This window comes from Gymnoscopelus microlampas (assembly GCF_963454915.1).
Source record: "Gymnoscopelus microlampas genome assembly, chromosome: 7".
NCBI classification, from domain to species: Eukaryota; Metazoa; Chordata; class Actinopteri; order Myctophiformes; family Myctophidae; genus Gymnoscopelus; species Gymnoscopelus microlampas.
This window is the reverse complement of record NC_139944.1, coordinates 47,152,619-47,167,017: the sequence shown is the minus strand read 5'-3', so window position 1 is coordinate 47,167,017 and position 14,399 is coordinate 47,152,619. Positions and strand designations below refer to the sequence as shown.

General features: G+C 40.5%; 1 protein-coding gene across 7 annotated transcripts in view; it reads right to left on the bottom strand.

Moving 5' to 3' along the window:
- The window catches only part of LOC311049674 (protein polybromo-1-like), a 47,033-nt gene that overhangs the window by 14,878 nt on the left and 17,756 nt on the right, over nt 1-14,399 (bottom strand). For 4 of the 7 annotated variants that reach the window (XM_084063431.1, XM_084063435.1, XM_084063433.1 and 1 more), the window contains 10 exons: nt 13,417-13,602; nt 12,303-12,460; nt 11,566-11,820; nt 11,076-11,221; nt 9,252-9,409; nt 8,289-8,472; nt 6,976-7,177; nt 5,395-5,596; nt 3,111-3,272; nt 406-464 (listed from right to left, as the gene is read on the bottom strand). In XM_084063431.1, coding sequence (XP_083919557.1) covers nt 406-464; nt 3,111-3,272; nt 5,395-5,596; nt 6,976-7,177; nt 8,289-8,472; nt 9,252-9,409; nt 11,076-11,221; nt 11,566-11,820; nt 12,303-12,460; nt 13,417-13,602 — 1,712 coding nt within the window. The remainder of the gene's footprint in view (nt 1-405; nt 465-3,110; nt 3,273-5,394; nt 5,597-6,975; nt 7,178-8,288; nt 8,473-9,251; nt 9,410-11,075; nt 11,222-11,565; nt 11,821-12,302; nt 12,461-13,416; nt 13,603-14,399) is intronic. The other 3 variants (XM_084063434.1, XM_084063436.1, XM_084063432.1) reach the window with 2 other exon arrangements.

The following is a 14,399-nucleotide window of genomic DNA, read 5'->3' as shown; positions in this document are numbered from 1 at the left end:
CCCGGAACGCATCTGTGTGTCAATATTATTAATATTATCTTTGGCTATTCAAAAAAATAACAGATATACATGCTCGTGCCATGCTATGAGCTCGTAGATCTGCTATTTTGTTTCAGAACCACATTGAGAACCATATTACAGCAACATACGTTTTTTTTTTTAAACGTTAGGATTTAGAAGACATTTGTAGAATCCCCCCTGAAGCAAAGATTTGAGATTTTGAGTTGAAGTGTTGGCTTCAAAAAAATATACATTCAAAGATTTGCACACATTTTTCAAAAAAATTTGCAGATCTACAAGAGCTTGTATATCGGCTATTTCTGAATAGCCAAAGACATCTTAAAATGACACAGATGCGTTCCCGGTCTTAATGGGTTAACTTTGCTAAATACGAATAGAGATTACCTGGGGTGGTGCGTGGTTGTTCCCAGTCCCCGGTGTGCCTCCCATGCCACTGACACCTGTGAAGACATTTAGTTAAAATAACCGTAGACCGTACCCCCTTGATTTTGGTTTGTTTATTTGACAAATGTCATCTTTCATGTTTCAGTAATGATTATCGAGATCATTTGTTTCCGTCTCCGTGTATTGCCAGAAGTACTATTAAAAGGTGGTGTAAGTGATATGTTTATAGCCCAATATTCCGATAATCATTGCTATATAGACTATAGAGTGTTTGTTCAGTTACAGTGGTCTCGCTGTCTATCCAGCTCTTTAGTAAAGAGAAACACATTTTTGGTCGGTATAGAGCTTTAACTTTTTTTTCCAAAAATGTTATCCCATGATTTTTTTCACCCATTTTTTCACCCGGTGCCAATTGTCTAAGTAATCATGGACGCTACACTCCCTCTGCCATTCTAGGGAGAGCTTAGAGCCGAGCTCATGCCTCCTACAATGCAATGCATTAACTTTAACTTTTTAACCAAAAAATATCAGTTACAGCACCTTTAAGGCTTGTAATTGTAGTTGAGCACAGTGGAATGTGTTTTTGTGCAATGGAAACACTGAAAGCCTCGAATTAGACCCATCTAATTGCTCTTTTCCACTACATGGTACCAGCTCAACTCTCTTTTAGCAAAAGTAGTATCTATCTAGTACCTGGTACTCCTTGTGGTATCACCTCCGTCGAGCTTCCAAGCAAACTGATACTACAGTAAGTGCTGTAGAGCAGTGATGATTCCGTCGACTAAAACTATGACAAAAAATGTTCGTCGACTAGCTTTTTTCACTGACGTAAACTAAATTAAAAACTAAGCTATGATGACTACAACTAAGACTAAATATATTGACAATTCCGTCAACAAATGAAAACTAGACTAAAATGTTAATGAGGGATGAGTGGAGAAGAGATCCAGTAGACCTAAAAGACAAGTCATTTTATGCTTGGTTGAGCTCGGGTGTTTGTACAGCTTGTAGATTGGCTATTTTCAGCATGCATCCAATTGTAAAATCTGCCATTACGACGCCATCAAGGCACCGCCAAAATGCATTTTAGTCGACTAAATCAACTGTACATTTAGTCGACTATAATCTTATGACATTTAGTCGACTAAAACTAGACAAAAACTAAAACATTTCAGATGACTAAAATATGACTAAAACTAAATGGAATTTTATTCAAAAGACTATGACTAAAACTAAATCAAAATTTGCTGTCAAAATCAACACTGCAGCAGAGTGGAGTCGGTACCATACAGTGGAAAAGCACCATAACAGTATCTAATGGTAATGAACTCAACATCGGACTGAGTCCGATGTGAAAAGGATCACCAACCAGTTGGTTGGTAACTAAAGGACCCGAGCCTATTGGTACAGGTAGCCCCTCCAGCAAGGTCAGAGTCAGTGGTAGACAGGAAGCAACAGCGTGGCTAATAAGTGGAGTGGCTAATGATGAGACAGCGCTCTTACCGAGGTGTGGCATTCCAGGGAACCCAGGCATAAAGGGCTAGGTAGGAGATGTCAGGGCAAGAGGACACACCCCTCCATGCGATGCGGTGGTGTGGCATACTAAACATGCCTTCAAATATGGGCCCTGCCGGGGCATCATATAGCTGGCCTATAATGCACCTTCTAAGGGATGGGACGGTAGTAATACAACACAACAGACACATGCGCCACCGGTGAGACATGCAACGTCTACTGTGCTAGCCAACATGCAGCAGTACTGTATGTTCATTGACTGTACATGTCTCAGTGAAACGCTACAGACAGGACACCAGAGGTGTAAAAAAAATATATATATGTGACCAGATTTGACTGGGAGACAGTCATCTAGCATTTTTTCATGTCACATGAAAGCAGGGAATCATAGCAAAATAATGATATATTGGTTAAAAAAACACCACTTGAATTAGAGGTTGCTAGCCATAACCTTATATCTTAGCTACATGTTCATGCATTTATTTCATATTTACATTTAAGCTCTGACATTTATTTCAGACATACTCTAGTATGTGAAGAGTCTAACTGGGCTATTAACTCATTTTTGAAAAAAAGAAGAAGAAGAATGGGCACCAGCGAGATGACTGTCTCCCAGACAAAAAAAAAAAAAACATAGTGTATATACATTTTTCTACACATGGTGACGGAAATGCACACTACAAAGAAGTCAGTACTTTATGCAAAGCACTACTCACTCACTAATGGGTCTAGAAAGTCAGTAGAAAGACGGGCTAATTAGCTTTTTTTTAAATAAATTAAAATGTTTTATTTGAATAAGTGTTAGAGGAAACGCATGCAGTGAGGCAAGAGCACAGAGATGCATGGAGCCCATGCTGAAGGTGGTAGCGATAATGCAACTTAAATAAAAGGCCAGTTAAAATTCTAGCAGTTCAGCTTCTTATTATGCCAGACTCCCCATAGAGTGTCCCCCGTAGGGACCGAGGTTGCCAGGTCTGCTTATCATAATTTACAAGCTCACAACGCGTCGCATCGCGACGCGTTGTGAGCTTGTAGATCGGCTATTTTCAAATAGCTGACGTTAAAGTGCTCATGTGGCCCATTGTCGCTTCTTTTGGGCTGGTTTTCCTAGACCTGGTTGCTTGTTTCTCTCACAGAATCTGGCAACACTGATAGGGACCCACAAGCTGCATCTAGCGAGGGGTTTCCTGACACAGGCGTCATGCCGGCATTAATCATCCCCATGGGGGTTGCGGGGGGCACCACACCCATCACCACCAGTGGCCCTACTGGGGGGGTACCTGCTCTTGGGGAAGCCTGATACTGGGCCGCCCTCTCGCGCTCCTGCTGCTCGGCCACTTTAGCTGCTCTCTCTGCAAACACACACACACACACACACACACACACACACACACACACACACACACACACACACACACACACACACACACACGTTTGCATTACTATACTTGTGAGGACATCAACATTTTAGGAAGCCGATTTCATGATTGATTTATGATATTTTGGGGGCATTTTTAACCGCAAGTCTTAAGCCGAAAAATAGCTGATCTACAAGCTCACGTGTGTTGTGAGCTTGTAGATCGGCTATTTTCCAGTGTTTGACATCGCCACACAACTAAGTATAAAATAGGGGAAAATCGAACCCCCCGACCCCCTAAACCTGACCTCTAAAAGGTCAGGTTTGGTGAACCCAACCCCAACCTGAATCTTTTTCTAATTGTAAACGTATCTCTAAAAATCTGTTTTTCAACCATAAAACAACAATTTCTCTAGGTGAGGACCAAGAAAATGGTCCTCACAACGTCTATTTCTCATATTCTACTATACTTGTGGGGACGTTTGGTCCTCACAAGTATAGTAATACACACACACACACACACACACACACACACACACACACACACATAGTATACAAACTTGACTTTGACTGAGGATGTGTCAAAATCCCAATACATTACAATTGGAATAGTCTGCGTTTAACCCATTAACTCATTGAGTGCCTGAATTATTTCTGGCTATTTCTGGCCAGTATGATTTCTTTTTTTTTTCTTTTTCAAAGTAAAAGAAAGTGCTTAGGAAGCGAGATACAGCCTTTTTCAGTTATAAGTTAAACAAGGAGTGGATGGAGTTGCAAATCTTCAGATAATGATATCTTGTTTTTTTTTCTATTTTTTATAAAAAAACACGTGAAAAACGTTAATGGCACGTTGCACCATAGCGGTAAAACACGTGAAACATCGGTGCCACGCTATGAGCTTGTATATCTGCTATTTTTGAATAGCCAAATAAATCTAAAGTGACACAGATGCGTTCCAGGTCTTAATGGGTTAACCCATTAAGACCGGGAACGCATCTGTGTCATTTTTAGATTTCTTTAGGCTATCAAAAAATAGCAGATCGAGCTTGTATATCTGCTATTTTTGTAAAATAGTGAAAATGTGTGAAAATCTTTGAATATATATGTATTTTTTAACGCGTTAGGATTTAGATTTTTTTTCTCCATCTGCCTCAGGTCTTAACTCATTCAGTGCCATTGACGTCGCCGACGGCACGTTTTTCATAAGCCCAGAGTGCCAATGACGTCGCCGACGTCATAAAAAAATAATAATATATATATATATATATATTTTTTTTAATGTTCAGAACCAAGATATCATGATTTGAAGATTTGCTGCTCCATTCACTTCTTGTTTAACTTCTTACTGAAAAAGGCTGTATCTCGGCTCCTAAGCACTTTTTTTTTTACAATGTATTTTTGGCCTTGGCACAGGGGTGATAAAGCCAGAAATAAGTTTGGCACTGAATTAGTTAACTCTTTGACTGCCAGAGTATTTTCATAAAGTACTCCCCAGTGCCAGCGATTTTCGTTTTTTCGTTATTTTGTTATTTAAATTCATTTAAGTTAGTCTGCATAGAGTTTGTCTGCACACACCACAGACGGGCCACCAGAGAGCAGCAGATCCACACGTTGATATACTCGCTCACTCACTCGGCCCCCTCCAAACAGGATCACATGACCATGGTCATATCCGGATGCAACGTGTCTCAGATCTGCAATCGGACGCAGAGAACGACGTGATACACAACGGAGATGACTGTTCGTCATCCAGACCAAAGAAAGTAGAACTAGAGGTCTCCGTGCGTTTATTCTACCGTGTGAAAAACCGTGTGTTTCCCTATTCTCGCCTAAAATGCCTAAAAAAGAAAAACAAAAACTGGAAACGTGTCATGAATCTGGATCCGGGTGAGTGTGAAAAAAACAAAAACAGTATCTGATGGTGAAATGTAAACAGAACAGCGCGATCACAGATTAAACAATGAAAAACGCTATAAACGCGTCTAACGCGTCGACGGCCAACTGGACAAACTAGCAATTGACGCGTTATCGAGTCAACGGCATTCAAAGAGTTAATGGGTTAAAAGAACTCTATTAAAATTCGGTCCGTTTCTGAAGGTTCTCTCTCTCTTGCTCACCTTCATACTCTGCTTTCTTGGTTCCCTCCAGGTTCCTCCACTCTGTTCCCACCAGGCGGCTCAGCTCCCCGAAGGAGAAGTCTGGATGCTGGGCCTTGATGACGGCCCGCATCTCACTGCTGAAGAGGATGTAGCCGCTCATGTTGATCTTTCGCTTCGAGCCCTCTTTCTTCGAAAGGCCCTTTATGGACTTCGGCGTTGTCTGGACAAAAAAATGCGAGAGAGAGAGAGAGAGAGATTTCAGAAATCCTTCCATTTACCATTGAGACCTGAAGCCGATTCTACATGTCTCCTAAATCTAGGCCTGTCAAAAAAAATCGATTCATGAATAAATCGCGATTCTTAATGCCACGATTTTAAAAATCGAATCAAAATATTAAAATCGATTTTTTTATTAAAAAAAAAAAAAAAAAAAAAGATTTTTTTTTTAAAATTTTTTTTTTTTGTATAAGTTAGTACCTTTTTCACTGGCACTTTGTCTGAAATCAATGTCAGAAAGACTAGATGTTCTAGTATAATTAAAGCAAAGTGATTTGGGGTAGAAAATCGCAATAAATCGCAGAATCGAATATCAATTAATCGCAGAATCGCAATTTTAATCGAATCGGCACCCTAGGAATCGATTTTGAATCGAATCGTGAGGTAAGTGAATCGTGACACCCCTACCTAAATCCCAACAGTTTTCTCAAAAACGTATGTTTCTATATCAGTGGTGCTCAATCTTTTTCATGTCAAGGACCCCCAAAATGATATGTTTTTGGCCGCGGACCCCCATCAAAATATTTTGTTTTGTTCCAGGGACCCCCCAGAAGCAAAGATTTGAGTTAAAAATGTTCGCTTCAAAAAATATATATATATTCAGAAGATTTGCACACATTTTCACCATTTTTCAAAAATAGCAGATCTACAAGCTCGTAGCGCGGCACTCGGTGCCGCGCTATGAGCTTGTATATCTGCTATTTTTGAATAGCCCAAAGTGTAAAATAATGCATTTTAGCTCAAATCTAAAAATGACACAGTTCCAGGTCTTAATGGGTTAAGTAAAAGTATCAATACTGCAATGTAGAAACACTCTGTTACAAGTAAAGGTGCTGAATTCAAAACGTACTCAAGTAAAAGTACAAAAGTATTGGTATCAACATGTACTTAAAGCACCAAAAGTAAAAGTACTAAAATGTTGCAGATCTACAAGTTCACAACGCGTCGCAATGTGACGTGTTGTGAGCTTGTAGATCTGCTATTTTCAAATAGCCTAGGTATAAAATAGGGCTAAAGTGGTTGTTTTATAATAAAATCATTTATATCCGCAAAGTAACTAGGAACTAAAGTTTTCAAATAATTGTAGTGGAGTAAAAGTACAATATTTGTCTCAGAGATGTAGTGGAGTAGAAGTAAAAGTACAGAAAATTGGAAATACTCCAGTAAAGTCAAAATACCTCAAAAGTGTACTTAAGTACAGCACTTGAGTAAATGTACTTTGTTACTTTACACCACTTCCATTTACACATCAGCTTGTCGGCTTGAGTATGGCTTTTTTTCCTTCGTTTTTACATCATGAGTAAACAAATCCACAGCACTGACCTGTGGAGGAGTGTAAGGCATGATATCCATGTCGGTAGACAAGGCGGTTTGCAGCTGAGGGAGGGATCGCTGTCCCAGCTCGCCATCGTCCTCGCCGAGGTCCTCCAGTTCCTCATCGGTCATGTCGGCAAACTTGGCCTCCAGCATCTCGATCTTCTTGTTCAGCAGAGGAGATGGTTCCTTCTGGGGCACTATGAGCTTCCTGTGTGAAACGCATGTGAAAACTAGAAAAAGTGCTCCTCGGAGCACAGGTCTCCGCCAGGTCAGGTACGTTATTGTGGCGTCCTGGTGGCGCTATAATAGATCAATGTGAAAGTTGTGCCATTTATTCCTAGGCCTTTCACGGCAAGCGGACACTGCATTCATGATTTGGGGCATTTTGTTCCAAAAATGCGCCACATAAATTGGATGTATTATTATTATCATTATTACCTTTTATTTGATTGATAACAAATCAAAGAGTCTTACAGACACAGAATATCAACAGAACAGGGGGAGCCATAGCCAGGAATGAAACCAAACAACAAGTAAAGATGCACTAAGTTCTACATCAAATTGAGTTATGGGAACTTTGGGATACAGTACCTTCCGCCCAATCAGGGAACCCATAGTGAAAAAAAAGTTTTACATTTGAATTTGACGTAAAAATGTCAACTTCCTGTTGATTTTGCTATTTTTTATCACGTAGAAAACCCGGACTGGATCCGCAGATCCGGACCCGGATTTTCAAATAGTAAAATCAAGAGGAAGTTAACATAAAACAAAACTGTATTGGGTTTGGTGATGTTCTATATTGTCTGAATCAGCTTTGTTTGTGTTCATTTATGTGCTTAACGAGTGACTTTGAGAGCTGTTTCAGAATACAATGCAAGTCAATGAGGAGCATATTTTGAATCATCAAACATCAATTTCTAATCAATGGAGCAATTTCTTTGTGATTTCTTGTCCACCTTTGGAGTTACATCATGGCAAGGTAATAGCCTGGCGTAGCTAGACTATATCACTGCGTGGATATGAGTCTGGTGCTTCCATGAGGACGTTTTGTTTCCCAAGGGGCGGGATCAAAACTATGTCCCTCGACGCAATTGGTTAGACCTACAACCAACTACCAATTACAGTCGCCCATATTCGAATACTGGGCCCTGATTGGTGCCGATATACAAGCTCATAGCGTGGCACCGAGTGCCGCGCTATGAGCTTGTAGATCTGCTAGTTTTGAAAAATCTTGAAACATTAAAAAAAAAAAAAAAAAAAAAAACATTTTTAAGAATCGCCTCAGGTCTTAATGGGTTAAGTGTGTGCAGGGTGCTCACCTAAAATAGTAGACCTCATCTTCCACCACCTTCCCAGAGAGAGAGAAGCGCTTAAGGCCCTTGAACTTCTTCATCTGCTTCTCGCTCTCGATGTAGCGACTCTCGCACAGTAGGATGTCCTCTTCAGGCACTTCAGTTGGTCGGCATGACAGGTAGTCCTTGAAAGAGGACACCGAACATTTTCCTGTGTGAAACAAAAGGTGGGGTAAAGTAACTAAGTACATTTACTCAAGTTCTGTACTTAAGTACAATTTTGAGGTATATTTTTTTACTTTACTGGGGTATTTCCAATTTTCAATACTTTTACTTCTACTCCACTACATCTCAGAGGCAAATATTGTACTTTTACTCCACTACAATTATTTGAAAACAACGCTCACAACGCGTCGCGATGCGACCTGCTATTTTCAAACATTTTAGTACTTTTATTTTTGGTACTTTAAGTATATTTTGATGCCAATACTTTTGTACTTTTACTAAAGTAATATTTTGAACACAGGCATTTTACTTGAAACAGAGAATTTTTACATTGTGGTATTGCTACTTTTACTTAAAGGGATAGTTCACCCCCAAAATGACATTTTTCTATCAATTAGTCACCCCATGGAGTGGGGTTTTTGTCGCATTCCTAAACCAATCATTTGATGACCAGCGGACCGGTAGGCAGCAGTTCCGGTAGGAGACACAAAGGAGACTCTTTTTGTCTCCTACCGGAACCGCTGCCGGTCATCTGCAAATTATTGGTTCAGGAATGTGACAAAAACTAAAAAAATATCCATGAATTCAAGTCTCCATGGGGTGACTAATCAAAAATAAAGAGTCATTTTGGGGGTTAAGTCAAATATCTTAGTACTTCTTCCACCACTGCACTGAACCAAACACACATGACATTTCAAACTACAGTAAATGCATTCGTAAACTTCAGAAGGATATGAGGGGGGGGCGGGGGGGGGGGGGGCTCACCTATGATGCAGGTCATGGGGCAAGCCTCCTCCAGGTTGCTGAGGAACACCTCCTTCTTGTAGAACATCTTGGTGGGCTCGTGCTCCGTCTCTTCTGGGTGGATGAAGATGGGACCAAAGAAGTAGGCGGCTCCGTCTCGCACCCACATCTTCTCCATCCTATTCAGTAGAACATTACACATTAACATTAACCACTTAAAGCCATTAAGACCTGGAACTGTCTCATTTTTAGATTTGAGCTAAAAAAGCATTATTTTACACTTTGGGCTATTCAAAAATAGCAGATATACAAGCTCATAGCGCGGCAGCGAGTGCCGCGCTATGAGCTTGTATATCTGCTATTTTTGAAAAATCGTGAAAATGTGTGCAAATCTTCTGAATATATATATTTTTAAAGCGAACATTTTTAACTCAAATCTTTGCTTCTGGGGGGTCCCTGGAACAAAATATTTTGATGGGGGTCCGCGGCCAAATACATATCATTTTGGGGGTCCTTGACATGAAAAAGATTGAGCACCACTGATATAGAAACATACGTTTTTCAGAAAACTGTTGAGATTTAGGAGACATGTAGAATCGGCTTCAGGTCTCAATGGGTTAAAGCCTCTATACTTAGTAAAACTGGCCGTGAGTAGGTTAGGTGCTCTGTCCATTCTGTTTTTCCCCTCTACACCAAATCTCTTCGGCAAAAATAGCCAATCTACAAGATCACAACCCATCACGTTGCAAAGTATTGCGAGCTTGTAGATCTGCTATTTTTGGAAAATGCCCCCCCCCCCTCCAGAATAGGGACGCTAGGGTTCAAGTGGTTAAAGCTAGGACTACGGACATCACTAGGGCTGTCACGATTGTCACAAGTTGATGATTAATTGTCACTCAAATAATTGCGGTTCAAATAAAATATTACTTTTCAGGATTCTAATGCAAAAATAGCCAAAAAAAGAATCAGGATTCCAATTCAAAAATAACTAAAATAGCCGTTTTGAGCTTGTAGATCGGCTATTTTTGCTACTTTTGTGTGACGTAGAATGACGGAAAAAAAGTCTAAATATGGAGATAAGAGGTTTCTGCCTGACAGTATATGCAATGTGGCCCTCTGGAGTGAGTGTGGAAATATAGTGGCCCTCTGGAGTGAGTGTGGAAATATAGTGGCCCTCTGGAGTGAGTGTGGAAATATAGTGGCCCTCTCCATCATCAAAGTTGCCCCCCCCCCTGCCCTACAGCCTCTCTATCAAGACAAGTAGTTAATGGTGGTCTAGATCAGGGGTCTTCAACAGGGGGTCCGGGACCCCTAGGGGGTCCTCAGAGTTACTACAGGGGGTCCGCCAAATCTTTGTGTGATAAGATTTTTTTGTTTACCTTAACCACTTGAGCCCTAGCATCCCTTTTCTGAGGAGAACTTTTGCCAAAAATAGCCGATCTACAAGCTCACAACGCCTCGCGCTGGGCAAAGAGGTGTTTGGTGTAGAGGGAAAAAAGAGCAGACCAAGTAAACCAAAAATGTTGAACCTAAAACACAGTGTTATACAATGTAGAGGGGGTCCCTGCTTCATCTCTCTCTCTCAGCTAGGGGGTCCTTGGCCTGAAAACGTTGAAGACCCCTGGTCTAGAACAATGTGGTATGGCCTTCACTAGAGGGAGCCACAGAGAATGATCGATGTGTCCCAGATGAATCAACGCTCACCTTTTATGAAGAAAACGATTCACCAGAATCAAACTATATTTTTTTTCTAGCCCTTCTTCGATCAAGCTTTCTCTATATATATTCATAAATATAGTAAGGATTTCCACCATGATGTATGCAGCACAGATATTTCCTCTATACCTGCCCACTCGGTGGCGCGCCAGTCCATGGGATCCGATGTAGACGCAGTCTCCCACTTTAAGCCAAAGGTTGTTGTAACAGAGCTGTTCATAGTACTGACACCCCGGCTCTCCATTGGTCATATCAAAGGGTACATCCTCCCTCTCCTGCACACATACACATACACACACACACACACACACACACACACACACACACACACACACACACACACACACACACACACACACACACACACACACACACACACACACACACACACACACACACACACACACACACACACACACACACACACACACACACACACCATAGGCAGTGGTGGAAAAAGTACTCACATTTTTTACTTAAGTAAAAGTATCAATACAGCAATGTAGTCCAGAATTCAAAATGTACTTGAGTAAAAGTACAAAAGTATTGGTATTAGTTACTTTCCACCACTGCATTACGTACATTTTCTACATTGACGATTCTATACCTCAGAACGTACCTTATCGACTAGGACATCTGTCACTTTGACGTCTTCGGTCAGGTCTGGGGGCTTTACGTCGACGTGTTTGGGGGCAAACATGGAGGCCACGCGGACCACGGGCAGCGGTACCTCTCTTGGGACAAACCTAACGGAGCTCAAGGGCATGGTCCACATCTTGATCTTCTTGAACGACTTGGCCTTGGCGGAGTAGCGCGACTCACACACATAGACGTCCTCGGCCCTGAAGCCCTCCGGGTGAAGTTTGAAGTAGTCCTGCAAAGCCCCAGCCACAGTGGCGTGCACAGACATTTTGAGGGGCAGGTGCTCAAGTAAATTATACTTTTTTTTGTTTACTTGGTCTGCTCTTTTTCCCCCTCTACACCTATACCTCTTTGCCAAAAATAGCAGATCTACAAGCCCACAACGATCGGCTATTTTTGGCTAAAGTTCTCCTCAGAAAAGGGATGCTAGGTTTCGAGTGGTTATGGTAAAAAGAAAAATCATATCACATAAAGATTTGGCGGACCCCCTGTAGTAACTCTGAGGACCCCCTAGGGGTCCCGGACCCCCTGTTGAAGATCCCTGCTGTAAAAAGGGCACTTCTGGTCAAGAGGGCAAAGGGCAGGTGCTCTAGCACCACCTAGAGTCTATCTGTGCACGTCCCTGCTCAAAGCTGAACAGACAGACTCTTGTAAAAAGAAAAAAAAAAGCTGTGGTTCAGCAGACTTGGTAAAAGAAGGAAAGCATGCACTTACCTTCACAAACATGACCACACACTTGCCCAGAATCTTGTTGACAGGAGCTTTGTTGTAATAGTCACTCTTAAAAATTTCCTTCTCGAGGAACTTGCGCGTAGCGAGATGGAAGGTTGCACTCGGCCTGTAGAACCAGCAACCGTACAACCACTTCTCACCTGGAATTAGAATAAGTGAAGAAAAATTGCCTCGAGTTCAATCCTACGTCCCAACTCGATCTTATCTTATCTATTTTTTTCTATCTAACAGACCCATTATATTTTGGCATAAACCCTTTAAGACCGGGAAAGCATCTTTTTTTAGATGTTTTTGCCTATTCAAAAATAGCAGATATACAAGCTCAAGGCGCGGCACTCGGTGCCGCGCTATGAGCTTGTAGATCTGCTATTTTTGAAAAACCGTGAACATTTGTGCATATAAATATATATATAGAGTATAAAGCGAAACATTTTTACTCAAATCTTTGCTTTGGTCCCTGGAACAAAATATTTTGAGATGGGGGGTCCGCGGCCAAATACATATAATTTTGAGGGTCCTCGACATGAAAAAAGTTTGAGAACCACTGATTATAGCAACATATGTTTTTTCAAGGATTTAGAAGACATTTGTAGAATCCCCAGAAGCAAAGATTTGAGTTACAAATGTTCGCTTGAAAAAAAAAAAAATATATATATATATATGTATATTCAAAGATTTGCAAAAAAATAGCCAAAGAAATCTTAAAATGACACAGATGCGTTCCCGGTGTTAATGGGTTAACCCATTGAGACCTGAAGCCGATTCTACATGTCTCCTAAATCTCAACAGTATTCTGAAAAACGTATGTTTCTATATCAGTGGTGTTCAATCTTTTTCATGTGAAGGACCCCCAAAATTATGTGTATTTGGCCGCGGCCCCCCATCAAAATATTTTGTTCCAGGGACCCCCCAGAAGCAAAGATTTGAGTTAAAAATGTTCGCTTTAAAATATGCACACAATATGCACACATTTTCACGATTTTTCCAAAAATAGCCTAAGTGTAAAATAAAGCTTTTTAGCTCAAATCTAAAAATGACACAGTTCCAGGTCTTAATGGGTTAAGGAAATGTGTAATCTCATTAAAGAGGGACCCACCAGCGTCGTCTTGCCAAAGGCGTTCTATGCAGATGATGTGAGGCTGAAGCTTGGGCTCTGCAGGCTCCACGTAGACGTAATCTCCCACGTGGTACATGTTGTCCTTGAAGCTGCAGTCCTGGCTGTAGGTGCGTTGCACACCCGACTGCCACGCGCCGCCAACAGAGTCGTCGCCTTTCTCAGCTTCTGGAAAAATCCACAACACGCTAAGTAGAAATATCATACTTCCACTAATATGACGCAGTGGTGGAAAAAGTACTTAAATCATTTTACTTAAGTAAAAGTACCACTACTGCGATATAAAACTACTCTGTTACAAGTAAAAGTCCAGAATTCAACATTTGCTTGAGTAAAAGTACAAAAGTATTGGCATCAAAATGTACTTAAAGTATCAAAAGTAAAAGTACTAAATGTTTGAAAATAGCAGATCTACAAGCTCACAACGCGTCGCGATGCGACGCGTTGCGAGCTTGTAGATCGGCTATTTTCAAATAGCCTAGGTATGAAATAGGGCTAAATTGGTAAATGTATGTTTTATAATGTAATAATGTATATCTCTTGATTATTGTCTGTCGTGTCTGTTTTTTTTTTTTTAATTCTTATTATTTTCATGACCCCTATTATGTATGCTAATTACTGTACTAATTTTATTGTTTGTTATAACGTGCTTTGTTTGTTTGTAGTTTTTTGTCAAAAAATTCAGACCTCTTTTTTCAACCGCCTAAAATTTCTGTATTTTAACCTGTCTGAGAAAAATAATAAAGAGATTTGTAAAAAAAAAAAAATGTATATCTTAAAAGTCACTAGTAACAAAAGTTTTCAAATAATTGTAGTGGAGTAAAAGTACAATATTTGCCTCTGAGATGTAGTGGAGTAGAAGTAAAAGTATTGGAAATTGGAAATACTCAAGTAAAGTACAAATACCTCAAAATTGTACTTAAGTATAGTACTTAAGTAAATGTACTTAGCTACTTTCCACCACT